The sequence below is a fragment of the Sus scrofa genome, chromosome 6 (assembly GCF_054392235.1).
Source record: "Sus scrofa isolate SSC_HxYL_T2T_F1_AM1 chromosome 6, Sscrofa_HxYL_maternal_Yorkshire_Landrace_v2.0, whole genome shotgun sequence".
NCBI lineage: Eukaryota > Metazoa > Chordata > Mammalia > Artiodactyla > Suidae > Sus > Sus scrofa.
Genome location: NC_139388.1, coordinates 23,367,679 through 23,387,113, shown reverse-complemented (window position 1 = coordinate 23,387,113; position 19,435 = coordinate 23,367,679). Strand labels below are relative to the sequence as shown.

Here is a 19,435-nt window from a genome sequence, read left to right as displayed (position 1 = left end):
CTTCTGTATCTCTATATCCCTGTCTATGTCTCACATCTCAAGAACTTGACCTAGGCTACTGAATTATGTCTGGTGGTTTGATAAACACGTTTCCAATTAATGATGGAATGATTAACTGATCTTAGTTTCTGAAGCAAAAAACCCAACAGGAATAGTGATTTCATCATAGCACTTGTTGTTGTTGTGCCTTCTCTTTCCAGAACACTTTGCCTCCATTCTCAAATGAGATGGAAAATATCTTGACAGTCCCTGAAGTCCAGGATTAGTCACAGGAGGACTAAATCTTTAACCAACATGATGATAGCTCAGAGGGTAGATGATTATAGCCTAGCATATCACAAGAGGACTCGGGAGAGTGAATACAGATTTGGCATTCCAAGATTTGTTGAAGCAACGTGCACGCCTTCTCGTCAATCTTGATAAAGGTCAGATTATAAGAAATAAAGTAAGTACCATTTAACCCGGTAGGTAGCATACCTATACCTTCATTTTCTCTAGAGCCTGGGAATATAAATAGTTGAGAGATGATTCAGAGAAATTAACTGATCCAGAATATAGTAACATATCATTATCTGCCACCAGGTATCAGCATCTCAGCATCTTTCCATGACTCTTTTTTCCCCTTTATTTGTCGCTGCAAATATAATGAACTGAATCCTAATTTTTCCTAGCTTCTTATATTTACATTTTTAAGCAATTTAAACTAGTGCCTAAAGGCCAATAAGCTGAATTGTATGAAGAAATCCACCAATTACTTAAATAAAATTGCAAGACCCTTCAAAGAGTTTAAAAAAGGAACAAATTGAGCATGAGGGGAAGTGAATGTCATCATCTCCCGTTCTGCTCCTTAAATGAGTCCCATCTTTATAGACTTCCATTAAACATGGTTGTCTACACCTCACTGGTCTCAAGATCATTGCATGAGTGCATTTTCAGATACCTCAGATGCCTAGCCAGGGGGGAAAAAAAAAGATCAGAGGCATAGAACCCAATTTCAGTTACTTTTACTGTAGGTGAAGGTGAGCGCTCTCTATGCTTCAGTTGGATTCAGGGGTCAGCAAATTACAGCCTAAATGCCAAATCTAAGGAGCCAGCTTCATACATAAACAAATGCCATAGCTATATTACAATAAAATTTTATGTATTGTCCACAGCTACATTCACTGTAAAGTCACATAGTTGAGATGGATACCATAATGCAAAGCCTAAAACCAGCTGGCTTTTTGCAGAAAATGCTTGCTGATCCCTGAAAGTTTATAAGGTCCTGTACATCATCAGTTGGTCTCAGCGATGGGAGATTAAGGTAAGAGTGTCTACTTTCTGAGGCACGTTTTGTGGAAGCAGAACTATAGGTAGTAATAAATAGATAAGAGATCCCAAAGTAACAATTTCAAGGAGAAGACAAGAATATTGGCAATCTCTTCAAAGTTAGCAGTTAAAAAACAGTATTTCAATTTGAAGACGGGGGTATCAGTCAGATTGATGGGATATATTCAATTTGGAGGCATCAGTGGAAAAAGGCAGAGATTTTTTAGAAGCTCATCAAAAAGCAGAGCTCACATCTTATACTTACCTGAAATTTCAATACAGAAAAAGCCATTTATTTTTCATCAAATAATTGAGTACCAAGTGGTTTAAAAAATATACTAGAACTCTGAATAGTCCAATAAAACTTACTTTAAACTTGGAAAAGCTGTTTAGTTATTTGTTGCTTTTAATGACAATACATTTTTAAAATGTTGTACACATCATCTATAATGAAGTGCATTTAACATCATTTAATAGTCTCTTAGCCTTTAATAGGTTATTTAACCTGTTAGTGACCCAATATACTTATTTGTAAGACAGAGATGATAATAGCTATTAATTCAAAAGGCTGTAAGAAAGGAGCTATTCTATTTAAAAGTATTAAACATTTGTGAGCAGAGAATAAGTGCTTGAAAAAAAAGAACACAATAATAAATCTGTTTTTTTGTTGTTAAGAGATGCATTCAGACCTATTAAAGTAGGCATAGTAACCACAATCTCACTAATGTTCACATCTTTAAATCTTCAGACTTGTTTCAAGGATGCATTTGGTGACTGATAAAAGAACATGGTCTCACCTGGTTGAGATATGATGTTTGTCATGTGAAAAGAACAAAGATACCTTTATTTGGCATCTGTCATTCATTCATTTCTTCCTTGCTCATGGTCTGACCTCTTCCCTACACTGAGTTTTTTTCAAATTGCTTTTCTTCTTTCTCTACCTTTTCTTGTTTTCCACAATATCAGAGTTTAGATGTCATGCCTTAAATACAGGTCTACATATTATGATATGACCGTACTTCATAAACTTTAAAGCACTGATTAGATATTAATTCTTATTATTGCTTTCAATCAATGAGAAGGTTCCTTGCTTTCTAGTCATCTATCCAATACCATTCCCTTAGAGATACCTGTGGGCTTAGAACATTCAGCTTTTCTCAACGTGGTCTTTTATGATTTGATGCCTTTCCAATATTGCATGTTATTGGAAATCTGACCTTTTATATACAGGAATTATTATAGTAGCTAAATAATGGAAAAATAATAACACTTTACTTCCCATAGCATCTTATAAATATTAAACCAATATTCACAGGCAGTATTAAAGCTGGACTATGAGCTTTAGACCAGAGATCCTAGTTTATTTTAAAACCCAACAGCTTGTTTCCACATATCTAGCAATTAGCAGGTGCTTAACAATGTTTAAAATGTAAATGTTCTCACCATAAGGGCCCTGTGAGGGATTCAGGTAGAGTTCCATCTCCTGTATACAAATGAAAAATAAACTTATTAAAGCAAAGAGCACACAGACCAAAAATTTAGTTAAGATAATTCATCATTCAAAAAAATTTTTTAACTATATTAGGGCTTGCAGAATTGACATCCTCAGGATGTCACTTTCAGTTACAGGGTGTTACAATGAATAGATTATTACTGTAACCTGCCCTGATGATCACATGCTTTATATTTCATCAAGAATTTTCCATTTCACTGATGAATATCGTAGACATTTGCCATATTTTACTGCTTATTTAAAAACCTTAATTTTAATGCAATAAATTTCAAAAATTTAATTCCTTGCTCACACTTAGCTACCTTTCAAGTAATCAATAGCCACATGGGACTAGTCATTACTTACTACATACTGGAAAGCAAAGATATACAACATTTCTCTTATTGCACAAAAAAAAAAAAAAAAAGGGAAACTGCTGGGATAACTATTCATTCCCTGGAATTTAATGGCAAGTTTGCCAAACATCAGTTGGGATGTACAGGCAGATACATGGTTGGGATGTTGTGAAGGACTGGAAAGTATCTGAGAGTTGCAAGCAGATATTCCTGAAAGTTTCTTTTAAGTGACTTATTGATATCACAGAATGACATATTATTCTCATGTATCTTTGCTTCCCAAAACATGTATGTGCCCATAATTCTAATAAGCATTCACGTTCTAGTTTAGACTTCAAAAACCAGATACCATCTTTACCTGCCAATAAACTATTTCTTTGTCCCTTGTTGCCACAGGAAGGTATCAGAAAAGTTTCATGAAAATGGAAAACAAAAATGATTTATGGTCGTGAGTTGGGGGGGGGGGGGAGTGTCAGATTAATCCAAATCTCCTTCTTTCTTTGAATCTTTGTCAGTTTAGAGAGAAATATTTACTGAGAACGTATATATTCCAAGAATGATACTATCTGCTAGGGGATAAAAAGATCAATAAGCCATGGCATCTATATGCCAGGACCTTAGAGTCAGCTGAGGAAGACAGACGTATGAAGTACATCTATTTTGGAATCCTTTGAAATTAAGACAAAATTTTTAAAAAGTATAGAAATTTAGTGCATATTTTTACAGAGCTTATTGAGAGAAAATATACAATTCTATGAAGTAGATTGTGTTTAAGAGTTTGATGCTCTTTGACACTTCTTATTCTCCCATTCCCTCAACAAGGAAAAAAAAATGCAGAGAATTTAAAAAGTGAGCAAAAAATGTTAAACTTTCTTTTTAACATAGCAATGTAATATTTTTAATGTAATCTGGAGAAAGGCATCTAAGTTTCTAAACAAAATTTAAGCATGTTATTTGGCACCAGCACTTGACGTTGATAATATGTGCAAAAAAAAAATTAAGCAGTGAATTAAATGACGAATTTGACAAGTCAGCAAAACATCTCCCCAAACAAATCTTCAGAGAGGTGAATAGAGAATATTCAACCTCATCCATAGATTATTTTCTCTTTAAAATACTCACCATGTTGTCTATGCAAAAACCTGTTAAGTATCCACAGCTTAGAGCAAAAGAGAAGAAGGTAGAGAAGGGAAAAATAATTCACATCCTAGTGGGGAAACCAGAAGGAGGCTTGGATGATTAATTTTGAAATAGATTTTTTAAATGCATTAATTACAGTAATACAAAGTAGCAAAGATAGTAGACATTTATAAATGAATACATAAACTTTGTTTCTGAAGGAGTCAGAGCAATAAAATTTCTCAATCAACCTGTTGAGTATAATACATATTTTTCCATTTTAAGGATTCTTCAACTTTAATCAAAGTTGTACTTTCTGGAGGAAGCAAAAAAGTTGAAATGATTGATACATTAGAGATGAATAAAACATTGGCTTTAAAAACACCATATATCTGACAGTAATTTTGTTGTTGCTTGTTTTCCCTGGCTCTTAGTATTGATAAGTCCAATAATAAAAACATAATGCAAACTCATAGATATGTGTGATAGACTAATTCCCCACTTCACCCCTCAAGATGTTGGAATTCTATTTTCAGGAATCTATTACTGTTACTTTTCATTGCAAAAGCACTTTGCAGATGTGATTTAGCATAAGAACCTGAAATGGCACTGGGAACAGGAGCCCCTGGAGCATCTGGCATTGAAGGCCCGTGGGGCTTAAGCACAGGAGCTCTACTCTTGGAGGCAGTGGCTCACTATGGGGGCAGGAAACTGGAAGCAGAGGTCCCAAGAAATTTCAGCATGAACTTCCATGGAGGCAGCCATTTTGGATAAATTTGGCACCACCCATCAGGACTGAGAAGCCCAAGGCCAAACAACAAACAGAGTGGGAACACAGCCCCACCCACCATCAAACAGGCTGCCTAAATTCCTCCTAGGCACACAGCTGCCTCTAATCACACCCAGAGACAAAGCCCCAGCCACCAGAGAGACAAAAATCAGCTCCACCTACTGATGGGCAGATACCAGTCCCTCCTATCAGGAAACCTGTACAAACCCCTGTATCATCTTCACTCACAAGGGGGCAGACACCAGAAAGAAAAGAGGTTACAACCCTGCAGCCTGCATAAAGGAGACCACAAATGCAGAGAGCTAGACAAAATGAAAAGGCAGCAGAATGTGCTTCAGATTTAGGAACAAGACAAAACTCCAGAGAAACAGCTAGGTGAAGTGGAGATAAGCAACCTACATGAAACAGACTTTAGAGTAATGATAGTAAGAATGATCCAAGATCTCAGGAAAAAAACAAAACAAAACAAAACTGGAAGCAAAGACAGAGAAATTACAAGAAATGTTTGACAAAGAAATGTAAGATTTAAAGAATGAACAAAGATCAACATGATAACCAAAATGAAAAATTCACTAGAAGGAGTCAATAACCAAATACAAGAAGCAGAAGAACAAATAAGTGAGGTGGAACACAGAATGGCAAAAATCACTGACATGGAACAGAATAAAGAAAGAAGAATGAAAAGAAAGGAGGACTAAGAGACCCCTGGGACAATATTAAACACACCAACATTTGCACTATAGGGGTGCCAGGAGGAAAAGAGAAAGGGCCATAGAAAATATTTAAAGAAATAATAACTGAAAACTTTAACATGGGAAAGAAATCACTCAAGTCCAGGAAGCACAATGAGAACCATGTAGAATAACCCAAGGAGGAACACCTTGAGACACATATTAATCAAACTGACCAAACTTACAGAGAAAAAAATTTTTTGTCTTTTAGGGCTGTACCTGTGGCAAATCGAGGTTCCCAGGCTAGAGATCGAATCAGAGCTGTAGCCACCAGACTACCACCACAGTTCGTAGCAATGTCGGATCCTTAACCCACTGAGCGAGGCCAGGGATCGAACCTGCATTCTCATGGATACTAGTCAGATTTGTTTCTGCTGAGCCACAACAGGAAATCCAAAGGGAAAATACTGAAAGCAGTTAGGAAAAAGTTACCAATAGCATACAGGGTAACCCCAAAAAGGTAATTAGCTGCTTTTCAGCAGAAACTCTGCAGGCCAGAGGGAGTGGCATGATATATGTAATATGATGAAAGAAACCTATAACCAAGAATACTCTAACCAGCAAGGCTCTCATTCAGAGTTGATGGAGAAATCAAAAGCTTTACAGTCAAGTAAAAGCTAAGAGCATGTAGCACCATGAAACCAGCTTTACAACACATGCTAAAGTAACTTCTCTAAGAGGAAAAGAAAAGGCCACAATGAGAAACAAAATTACTAATGAAAAGGCTCACTGGTAAAGGCAAAATGGTAGTAAAAGTAATTATCCACACCCAAATATGCTATGAATACAAGCAATCTTGAGGAGAGTACAAATGAAGGATATTAGAAACATACTTGAAAGTAATAGACCTGTAACTTAAAACAGTCTTGTATATATAGAGAGTTCTGTATCAAACCTCATGGCATTCACGAACCAAAAATCTACAATAGATACACACACAAATAAGAAAAAACAATCCAAATGCAACAGTAAAGATAGTCATCAAACCACAAGGGACGAGAAGAAAAAAGATCCAAAACAATGAACAAAACTGCAATAAGAACATACTTATCAATAAATGAATTAAATGTGCTAACCAAAAGACAAGGTTTTGCTGAATGCATACAAAAAACAAGGCATATATATATATATATATATATATATATATATATATATATATATACACTGTCTATAAGAGACCCACTTCAGTTCTAGAGATACCTACAGACTGAAAGAGAACAGAAAAAGATATTTCAGGCAAATGGAAATTGAAAGAAAGCTGGAGTAGCGATACCCATATTGGACAAAATAAACTTTAAAATAAAGACAATTATCAGAGACAAGGACATCACATAAAAATATCACCCATAACTTTCTACCTGTCCACCTGTATGGAAACAACTGAAAGGAGTTGAGTCCTTCTAAGGTGAAGGAGCACTAAAACCATCTACTGTGCTCTTTAAAAATTATTTCAAGTTTCCCCACATATTAATGTAATCTGCATGGTCCCTATGAAATTTTACTCATAATCCCATTAGGCCATCATTGAACATACAAGGATGTGAACAGGGTAATTGTGTTAGCTACAACCCTATGAAAATATGAGAATAAAATAAGCATAGAGGATAAGAGATGCCACAGGAAGATGCAAAAACTACGCAATGTCATTTTGTTCTGATTGTCAAGACATTTTCCATTTTTTTCTACCAGCCAACTTTTACTTAACTCTCATACACCTATCTCCTTTGCACAATAAGCCATATTCAAATAAAGTTGAATCATTTATTGAACACATCAGGCTGTTTCCTGCATGTCTTTGTGCATTTTTTCTTGATGGGATGTTCTTTCTTTTATTCTTACCAGACTTCATTCAAAAGCAAAATAAAGATTCAGTGCTGTATATATTTTCTAAGAAGCAGCAGTGTGTTCTTAAGTCCCAACCCCAGTTCTTTTTTCCTCATTTATCAATGAGTTCAGATTTCATAATATAGGATCAAGTAAATGCAAATGTTCTAATAACTTCCTTATTGGTCATTACTTTATATTCAACAGGCATCCCTTTATTTGCTTATTCATAAATATTAAGCATCCTGTATGTGCTAGACCTCGTAAGAGGCACTAGTGACATAATTATGATCAGAAACACAAAGATTATTCTATCCTAAGGCTTAAGAATTCAATGGTTATGTAAAGCTAATCTTCCATCTTTACAAATTCTGGGCTAACAGTGCCGGAGATATGATATGACTAATAAGTATTCAAAGGATGGAAAAAGAAAGAGTGGGAGAATAGGAGAAGGAAAAGAAAGAGGAAGGAAGAAAGACAAACAGAGAGTAAAGAAGGAAAGAAGAGGCAGAGAAAGAAAAGGGAATGACTTCCCTGAGTACCAAATTCCAACAAATCAAAATTTGGGGTGGAAAGGAAATTTGGCCTTGAGGAAAGAGGAATAAGCAAGCTTCCAAAGAATATGTGTAGCTGCCATCTTGACAGAAATTCATTTTTATTTAATGTAGAATATCAAAGAGTGATGCAGTGTTTTACAAACTTTCCTGCTGAATTATTCTAATAGCAAAAAAAGGAGAGAGGGAGGATCTCCAGAGGCACTCAACTCACTAGAAGAGTGGAACTTCTTTTAAGTCTCTGGATGTATTTGAAAAATTCATGTAAATTTTATATTCTACTCATAATAAAGCCATGTTAGTTTAAATATAAAAAACATTAGTTTTCTCTAAAATCTGTTAGTAAAATTTATGCTTGAGGAAAATGCATCCATAGTTACTGTGTTATTGCCTATCCTGCCTGGCACACCACCACCTACTCTGCAGTAATAGGCAAACACCAGTTTGAAAGGCAGCAGGCTGGGACACCATCTGGGTCAGGTGTTCTCTGAAAATGATGTCCACATGACTGTGGAAACAGTGAATGGGACTTCTTGTCACTAACCCTATAGCAGGGAGCATTGTCCATACAAGAAATCATCTGCTCTTACCTTACATACTTAGAGTCCTTTAAGTATTTTAAAACAGCAATTACTATTTAAGAAGTTCCATTTTAGCTGTTTCTAAATCAGTTAATAATATGGATTTCCCTTTTAATATACTTCTGAGGAGACTAAAGTGCCTCTCACATAATTTTATTAATCTGCAAAACATTTCCTTTCCAAAGATGGGCTTTTTCATCACTTAAAGTACCTTATTTTATACCAAGTTAATATCTAATATTAAACATTTTTCTGGCTTAAGTAATAGCAGTGTTTATAATTGGGTGGCAGTTAGAGTTTGAGCTTTAAATCTAGAGAATATTTTGCTATTAAGTTAATACAATAAAATGTGACTATAAATAATTTTTTAATGCATGGATATACCTATATTTCTTTTTTAAATTCCTAGAAATATTTATAGTAGTAGAGTTCTTACCAGGGATAACTAGTTCTGGATGTAATAGTTTCAGGAGATCTTACTAAGTACATAAGCATGCAAGCATGCATAAATATAAATGATGCTGTTTCAATTAGTTGGAATATGTAAAAAGATGATATTGATATTCTGCTCAATTGAATGTCTAATGTACCTGAGGGCCAATTACAAAACTCTCTTTTTATGTGTTTAATAGAAAAATGTATAAAATATTTGAGATTTCTTCTCTGGAAGACATTGAAATTAGTCATTCCTCTTATTCAGATAACTCAGCCTGGAAGTTGCTCTCTTGCTGTCAAGATGAGAAGGCGGTTTTTAAAAGCAACCCCACAGAGAGAAGGTATTGTTAGTAGGCATTTTTCAGTGTGTGAAGGGGAAAAGAACATGTCCCTGACCTGCTAAAATTGCTCAAACATGATGAAAAGCAAATAAGACTCAACGTTTAGAATAAAAGAACTCTTATTGCATTTTTAAAACTTTAGGTGCAGAGAGTTATCAGCATCTCTGACTGAAATTAATTATCAGCTTGTACATTAAGAAGTGCTCAATCTAACATGGATCAATTCACACAACAAGTATTAAACTTTTTTTATGGATTGATGCTACAACAGTGATCATGCCAGATAAGCAAGCATTCCTTTTTATGGTACTTACTGTCTACCTGGTGAGATATAAATCAGAAATCATCAGGCTGTAAGGACTATTTTTTGTCAAAGGACTATGAAGGAAAATGAAGCAGCATATATAGAACTACAGTGCATTGGTAAAGTGGACTCTAAGCAGTTTGTCCAGGGATGGCCTCACCAAGAGATGGCAGTAGTTTCATAAATGAAGAAAAGGAAACATATTGGTAAATACCCAATGAAAGTCATTCTAGGCAAGAAGCCCAATAATCTTATCCAATGAATGGCAAGAATGCTAGAGAGGTGTGAATAAGGAATCTGGTTAGTGATAAATCCATAAATAAGTAAGATAAATACCTATAAGTCCTTTTAGGGACAGTGAGTTATGTGTGAGGAATGTTTTAGAAATTCTTTTGAGTAACTTTGGAAGCAACATTTCTTGATCTTATATCTGATTAGAAAAAAAAAAAAAAGACCAGTGTGAGTATTGTATAGGGAAAAAAACAAAACACAACAAAACAGAGCAAAGGAAAAAGTAGAAGAGAGCAGTTAGGAGAAATGATGATGGTCTAGAAGACAGAGAAAGGGCTTGTTGATAATTGCATGTATGTTATGCAGGGGTCTTATTTAAGATATGTTTTGAAACTACATGATCATCTCAATAGATACAGAAGAAGCATGTAATAAAATTCAGCATCCATTCATGATAAAAACTCTTACAAAAGTGTGTATAGAGGGAACATCATACCTCAACATAATAAAAGCTATTTTTTTGACAAATCAAAAGCCAACATATTGCTTAATGGTGAAAAGCTGAAAGCCTTCCTGCTAAAATCTAGAACAAGACAAGGATGACTACTTGTACCACCTCTGGTCAGCAGAGTGTTGGAAGTCCTCTCCATAGCAATCAAACAAGAAAAAGAAATGAGGAGTTCCCATCATGGCACAGTGGTTAATGAATCTGACTAGGAACCATGAGGTTGCAGGTTCGGTCCCTGCCCTTGCTCAGTGGGTTAACGATTGGGCGTTGCCGTGAGCTGTGGTGTAGGTTGCAGACGTGGCTCGGATCCTGCATTGCTGTGGCTCTGGCGTAGGCTTCGGCTACAGCTCTGATTCGACCCCCAGCCTGGGAACCTCCATATGCCGTGGGAGTGGCCCAAAGAAATAGCAAAAAGACAAAAAAAAAAAAAAAAAAAAAAAGAAAGTTATCCAAATTAGAAGAGAAGAGGTAAAATTGTCATGTGCAGATGACATGATACTAAATCTAGAAAAAGCTAAAGACACCATATAAAAACTAGAACTGATTAACCAATTCAGCAAGGTAGCAGGATAAAAGATTAACATACGGAAATCTGTTGTATTTCTCTCCATTAACAATGAAATATAAGGAAAGGGAAGTTAAATCCCTTTGAAAATCACATACAGAAAATATAAAATTGTTAGGAATAAATCTGACTAAGGAGGTGGAAGATTTATATGATGAGAACTATGAAACATTTAAAAGGAAATTGAGTCTTCAAAGAAATAGAAATCCATGCTCTTGGATTGGAATAATTAATATTGTTAAAATGGCCATACTACCCAAAGTAATCTACAGATTTAATGCAAACCCTATCAAACCATCCTTGACATTTCCCATAAAACTAGTACGAATAACTCAAAAATTTATATGGGACCAGAAGATACCCAGAATTGCCGAAGAAATCCCAAGAAAAAAGTACAAATCTGGAGGCATAACCCTCCCAAACTTCAGACAATACTACAAAGCTACAGTAATCAAGACAGTGTGATGTTGGCATAAAAATAGACATATGGATCAATGGAAGAGAATAGCCCAGAAATTAATCTTTGACAAAGTAGACAAGAATATTCAATGGAGAAAAAACAATCTCTTCAATAAGTTGTGTTGGGAAAACTGGACAACCACATGTAAATCAATGTGAGTTAGACTGCTGGCACATACCATACAAAAAAAAAAAGTAAACTCAAAATGGCTTAAAGACTTAAAATGTAAGACATGACACCATGAAACTACTAGACAAGAACAAAGAACATTCTCTGACATAAATCACAGTGATGTTTTCTTAGGTCAGTCTCCCAAGGCAATAAAAAGAAAAGCAAAAATAAACAAATGGGACCATATCAAACTTAAAACCTTTTACAAAGCAAAACTAACCATATCAAAACAAAAATACAACCTACAGAATTGGAGAAAATATTTGCAAAAGAGGCACCCAACAAGGGATTAATTTCCAAAATATACAAAGGGCTCATAAAGCTAACAAAAACACAGTCTGATCAAAAAATGAGCAGAAGACATAAATAGACATTTCTCCAAAGAAGACATACAGATGGACAAAAAGCACACAAAAAGAGACTACATTGCAAATTATTAGAGAAATGCAAATCAAAAATACAATGAGATATCACCTCACACCAATCAGAATGACCATCACCAAAAAGTCTACAAATAATAAATGCTGGGAAGGGTATGGAGAGAATAACCAAAAAACCCCCAAAAAACTCCTATACTGTTGGTGGGAATGTAACCTGGTAAAACCACTATGAAAAACAATATGGTGCTTCCTAAAAAACCTTGAAATAGAGTTACTATATGAGCCAGCAATCCTACCCTTGAGCATAGATGTGGAGAAAACAATAATTTGAAAAGATACATGCACCCCAATATTCATTGCAGCACTATTTACAATAGCCAAGACATAGAAGCAACCTAGATATCCATCGACAGAGTGACAGAAATAGAAGATGTGATATATCTGTACAATGGAATACTGCTCAGCCAAAAAAAGACTGAAATAATGCCATTTGCAGCAACATGGATGGACTTGAAGATTATCATACCAAGAGAAGTAAGCTGGAGAAAGATAAATATCATATGATATCATTTATAAGTGGAATCTAAAATACAATGCAAATGAATGTATTTACAAAATAGAAACAGACTCACAGACATAGAGACTTAACGGTCACCAAAGGGGAAATGGGTGAGGGTAAATTAGGAGTTTTGGATTAGCAGATACAAGCTACTATATACAAAAATAAATAGAATCCAACTAGGAACCATGAGGTTGTGGATTTGATCCCTATTCTCGCTCAGTGGATTAAGGATCTGGCATTGCTGTGAGCTGTGGTGTAGGTTGCAGATGCGGCTTGGATTTGACACTGCTGTGGTTGTGGTGTAGCCTGCCAGCTATAGCTCTGATTTGACCCCCCAATCTGGGAACCTCCATATGCCATGGGTGCAGCCCTTAAAAAATAGGAAGTACATAAATAAACAATAAGGGCCTACTATATAGCCCAGGGAACTATATCCAGTGTCTTATAATAAACTATAATGGAAAGAATGTGAAAGTGTATATGTGTATCTACATATATGTGTGCTTGTGTGTGTATAAACTGGATCACTTGACCATACACCAGAAACTAACAAAACATTTGAATTAACTACAGTTTTTTGAAAAGTCAATAAAGGATATATTTTGAAAGTAAAAGCAATCAAACTGCTAATGCCTTGGATATGAGGGGTGTGAAAAATTGAAAATTAGAGTGATACACATTTTGACCTAAAAATCTGTGTGAATATCGGTGTCATTTATTAAGAACCCTGGGAGATGATCAGTTTTGGAGAACAGGTTATCAAGAGTTGTCTGCCACTCCTAAGTGTGTGATGTCAATGAGATATCCAAGTGGAGATGCAGAAGAGCTAACTGACAAGTTAGTCTGCAGGTGATGTGAGAGGCTAAAGGGGTAGGGGTATATATTCAAATATTGCCAACAAATGGTTCCTATTCACAGTAATAGATTTGGATGAGAAGAGTTTTAACTGAAAATTTATTTAGGGAAAAGGCACAAAGACTGATCCCTGATTTATTTCACCGCTTAATCATGAGAAGTAAGGTAGAAGGAGCCAGCAAAAGAACTGGAGAATCTGTAGCCAGAGAAGTAGGAGGAAAATCAGGAGATGGAGAAGCCAAAGAGGAAAGCGCTTCATAAAGAAGAGGTAATTGACTGGGTCAAGTGAGGTGCAGGTGATAATTACCACTAGATATATCTAGATGTAAATCTTTGGTGATGTAGTCAATGACATAGTGGAAGCCACAATACTAGTGGGACTGTATTGAGTAGGTAATGGGGATGAAGAATGGAAACGTATAGGTTTAGGCATTTTTTGAGTCATCTGTCTCTGAAGAGTCACAGAGTATTGGAGTGGTAGTGGGAGGGACACTGAGTCAAGGGATTTTTTTTTTTTTTTTAATATATGAGTTACTACAGAACATGTTTTAGTGTGATGGTAATGACCCAATTTATCAAGGTCTACATCTTCACTAATAATCATCCCTTTCAAATGTCTAGAAAAAAATCTTAATTAGAGCCATTTATATTGCTCAATATTTGATAGCATAGGCTTAAATTTTAAAGACAGATAGGGGCTTATAGGTGTCCAGACTTCTCCAATCTCCCATTTGTTCTTTGATTCATTTCTTTAACTTCTCTTCTGAACAAGTGAACAATACCCCAGATAGAAGTTATAATTGCTAACAATTTAACATTTTTTTGGTCATCACAGATATGAACAACAAAAATATTGGATTATTTTTGTTCAACGACTAGGATTCCAGATGATAAGACTGATTCTGATAGTGTGTAAATTTTTGTTTTATAAGCTTTGATCATGTCCTGACTATCGACACACATAGAAGTAGGTGTTTCCGTTGCTGCTAGTGTTATTTGATTGAAATTAAAATGTTAGGTTGCATTAAGAGAAGAATAGGGTGAAAAATCAAAGAAGGTGACCATCTTTGACTTTCTTCTTCTAATTATACCAAACTTGATAAGCTATAAAAGTGGTGTTATACTTACCCAGTATTTTTCATGGGTTTATTATATCCCTGGTGCTGGGAATGGGAGGAAAATACAATTCCAACTCTCAAGAGGATGAGGCAAAGAGGATTGAGATCCTGCTGTGTAGCACTGGGAACTATGTCTAGTCACTTATGGAGCATGATAATGCGCAAAAAAAGAACGTATATATGTATGTGTAACTGGGTCACCATGCTGCATAGTAGGAAAAAAAATGTATTGGGGAAATAACAATTAATTACAATTAAAAAAGAAAAAAAAAAAGGAAACTGCAACACAGTGTGTAGAATGCTCTCAATGTGTGTAATACAGGGTCTGTGGACATAAGAGTCCAAAGCCAATTCTTGCCTTTTGTTCCCAGAAAATATAGTCTTCCCTGATGATTAAGATTGTACTCAAGAACAAGCAGAACATCTTAAGATGAGAAGAGGTGCCACACTTCAAAGCTTGCATGCTATGTGTTGGTTTTTGACAACTGAAAAAAACTTTGTTGGGGCTATTAAAAACAATAACAACATGTTAACATACTGAACACTAACTACATACAAGGTGAATTAGTTAATTTCAATGTATTAATAACTATATAAAGTAGGTTGCCAAGTTTTATCTCTCTTTGACAATGAAGCAAAGGAAGTACACAGAGCTAAGCTGATTTTTTAAAGTCACAGAGCTGTAAGAGCAGAGCAGAGATTTCATGCCAGTTGGTTCAACTACAGAGCCTAACTAATGCCTAACCCTGACAACTAACAAGAGGGTGAGGATATGGAAGCTATAATGAATGAGGAATCAATAAAATAATTGTGTCTGTTTATCTTCAGGTTAAATATCCTGAGAGCATCTAAGCTGGTGAGGGTCATGGTTAGAACATTTAAATACACACAATAAAGCAAAGTATTTTTCCCATATGAGACATTTATGTGATTCCATATAGTAGATCTAGGGGTGAAATGTCAAGGTTATAAGAGGCAGAACTGATCTAATAAAATGGATGCATTGATTAAAAAAAAAATCATCTGTCATTAGGTAGTAAGCCAGACGACTGGGATTGTCCCATTATATGCCATCTCCCACAATCATATGATGGATCCACACTAACACATCTCAGTGTAAAAGTGGTTAAGAAATAGAAAAAAAAAATTATATTCTGACCAAACTTTAGAATCCTTTGCCTGAAAAAAAAAAAAAACCCTAATATTTCTGGCTATGCTATGGTCTAAAGCTATTCTTTGAAGAAAACACTTTAGAGCATGGTTTAGGGTTTCTTCCAATAGAAGAAAGAATGTTAAAAATGATCTGATACAAATTTCAATACATCTAGTTATACTGTTGCTTACAAGATACATGAAGTCTTCAGATCTGCTTCTTCATCTGTAATACAGAAATAATGATGCTTTTCTTACAGAAATACCGTACAGATTTGAGTTTATTTATACACGACCCTTTCCACAATTTCTTATATATATTATATATACTAAATATTTTCATGTTATATAGGTAAATAAATAGCATGGCATATACTTAGAGTTTTTTAATTTGAGCAATTAAATGTATACTTATCATATAGAGCTGCCATTAATTTTATTAGCTTGTTTTCAATGAACTTTACCATTTTGGCAAATTGCTAATAGAATATTACACTAAAATGTGTCACATACAGAAATGTAAAAAATAAATCACTGAGCACACAAAAGTAACCACAGTTAACACTGCAGAGCATTTGAGGATTCCATGATCTCTTTTCCCAGTACCAAGAGTTTCAATTGTTCCTGGTCTGCTAAGCGGTATAATCATGCCCTTGCTGTAATGATTCGAACGTCTTCACATTAGTCCAAACTGGAAATGACTGTTGTGGAAATGGGCTGTGTTCTTCTTAAGCCAAAAATTGTAAGCACATATTTCATTTAGTTTTATAAACTCAAGGAATCTAAGGAGTATACATAAATAATCTAGAGAAAACTTAATTCATGGTACCTGAAGAGTTTTGCAGAACTGAGGAATACCAGTGAAGTGGGGGAAAAAGGAATCCCTTTTTTTAACCCAGGAGGTCCAGACATTCTCTCTTCTGAGAGCTTTGGTTTCAGGTGGGAGATGTCTAGGTACCATTTATTAACTAACTTGAGGATTTTCTTGTAAATTATACAAGGCCTTTTCTTTCCACTTTTTGCACCTCTGAACATACCTGAGCAGGTTCTTCAAAATTAGAATCCTGTGTGTGTTAGTTGTTTGCATTCATATCAAATGTTTCAAGGACAAGTAGGATACTCTGTTCACACTACTTTATATTGCATATCACAGAGGTGCTAATTTCTCCATCATCATAAAAGATCATAATTATCTCTGGATTTCTTCACTGCTATTAGACTCATAGATACATGCCCAGATGCTGATGTCATGTATATTTTATTAAAACCTCACCAAGCATCAGCAAAGATAACTGTTCATACCTCTAGAATTTTTTATTCATGTTTATCCACAATGGGTGAAAGCAGCATGCAAAATAAATGAAGAATGATACCACAAATGTCTTTGGAGAGATATTAGAAGAGAATCAGCAGAGAGGGTTTATGAAAGTTGTATGAGCTATATATTATCCATGCATACAATACAATGGTCAGAACATTAAGTATGTCATGCTCCATACCAGCTCCAAATAATATATTTGACACATAAGTTTTAATTTGGGATGGGGAAGTAAATTGTGCCTTTATTATTACTTTAAGAAATGTGTATATCTTTAAGAGTACTGTTCATGGAGTTCCCGTCATGGCTCAGTGGTTAACGAATCCGACTAGGAACAATGAAGTTGCGGGTTCGATTCCTGGCCTTGCTCAGTGGGTTAAGGATCTGGCGTTGCCGTGAGCTGTGGTGTAGGTTGTAGACGCGGCTCAGATCCCGCGTTGCTGTGGCTCTGGTGTAGGCCACTGGCTACAGCTCCGATTCAACCCCTAGCCTGGGAACCTCCATATGCTGCAGGAGCAGCCCAAGAAATGGCAAAAAGACAAAAGATAAATAAATAAATAAATAAAAGCGCTGTTCATATGAAAAGTCTCCACATATTTTCATGATCATTTGAAACCAGCTTTTTGTATGGAAACATCAATGCTACATTGCAGTGTGCAAGCACTAGCATCATTTTCTTAGCTTGAGTAAGGCTCAGTTTCCTAATGCCATACATACTCTTTTTTTGTCACAGTGTTACTAATGAATATTGAAGCTGAAGACAGAAAATAAAGTGCCCAAGACAAGGTCAATAGGTTAAAAGAGTAGCATATTAAAAAATGCCATGAAATGGTTCTTTGAGCACAGGAGTCATCTGGTGAAATGGAAGATGAAGAGGGCCTCTTCACTTAGAAAGGCATTTTTCTTCTAATTAGCATGTGTCAACAAGGGCTGAGGGGAAAAATGCATGATGCTATTTCAGACAATGCAATAGAGAAGCTGTTCATGGAGTGCAAGGTTAGCAAAATCTATCAGGATATTTATACACATTTACTTTTATTATTATTTTTTTAGGTCTTTGTCCCTTTGAGAATATAAAGGGTATAGTTTTCTAGAAACAGAAGGTCAGAGCTGTAAAGGAATTAGACATAATTTTGTCTGGTCTCTTCATTTTTTAAAGATGAGGGTGCTGCAGTCCAAAGAGGTCTTAAGGTCATATAACTAGTAAGAGTAGTTACTCAGCTTAAGGTCATATAACTAGTAAGAGTAGTTACTCAGCCCTCCCATTTTGTTCAATGCTGTGACCTAAATGATGCACAGATCAAGCATATATTCAAAGACAACTTCAAATATGATATATTGAAACTTTTACTGACCCCGCTACTGATGACAAATGGTTTCAAATATCTCAACAATTTTCAGACTGAATTTTAATATTCTCTGTCTTCGGTGTAGCAAAGTGACATAATACAGTATCTGTTTAGATGCTTGACTACCACACTCAAGTTAAACATCTCTGATTTCAAAGGAAAAGATGCTCAAAATTGTTAATCTTCAGAGAAATGCAAATTAAAACCACAATGAGGTTTCACCTAACTCCTGTCAGAATGACTATCACCAAAAAAGACCATAAATAACATGTTGATGAGAATGTGGGGAAAAGGGAACCCTCAAACAATTCTGGTAGGAATGTAAGTCAGTGCAGCTGCTACGGAAAACAGTATGGAGATTTCTCACAAATCTGAAAATATAACTCCCATATGACCCACCAATCCCCCCCCCACAAAAAGGAACACAATAATGCAAAAAGATACATGCACACCAATATTCCTAGCATCATTATTTACAGTAGCCAAGATGTGGAATCATCCTAAATATTCATCAACAAGATGAATGGGTAAAGAAGATGTGGAATATAGAAACAATGGAATACTACTCAGTCATTAAAAATAATGAAATTTTGCCATTTGCAACAACATGGATGGACTTAAAGGGCATTATGCTAAGTGAAATAAGTCAAAGACAAAGAGTGTATAATGTGGAATATAAAAAATAAAACTAGTGAATATAATGAAAAAGGAACAGATTCACAGATAGAGAACAAACTAGTGGTTACCAGTGGGGAGAGGGAAGAGGAGAGGAGCAAGTAGAGAATTAAGAGCTACAAACTCTTATGTATGAAGTAAATAAGCTACAAAGATATACTATACAATACAAGGAAATATAGCTTACATTTTATAATAACTACAAGTGGAATACAATCTTTTAAAATCTTTTTAAATTTAAAAATTGTGAATCACT

General features: G+C 35.3%; 1 protein-coding gene across 7 annotated transcripts in view; it reads right to left on the bottom strand.

The window, feature by feature from the left end:
- Positions 1-19,435, bottom strand: part of LOC146402252 (uncharacterized) — a 1,625,488-nt gene that overhangs the window by 54,936 nt on the left and 1,551,117 nt on the right. For 6 of the 7 annotated variants that reach the window (XR_014805638.1, XR_014805639.1, XM_084959869.1 and 3 more), the window contains one exon: positions 2,752-2,791. Coding sequence is in view for 4 of the 7 variants with exons in the window: in XM_084959869.1 (XP_084815995.1) it covers positions 2,752-2,791 (40 nt within the window). In the remaining 3 variants the exon portion in view is untranslated. Of the gene's footprint in view, positions 1-2,751; positions 2,792-4,278; positions 4,364-19,435 lie in introns of all 7 variants that reach the window. The other variant, XR_014805648.1, reaches the window with a different exon arrangement.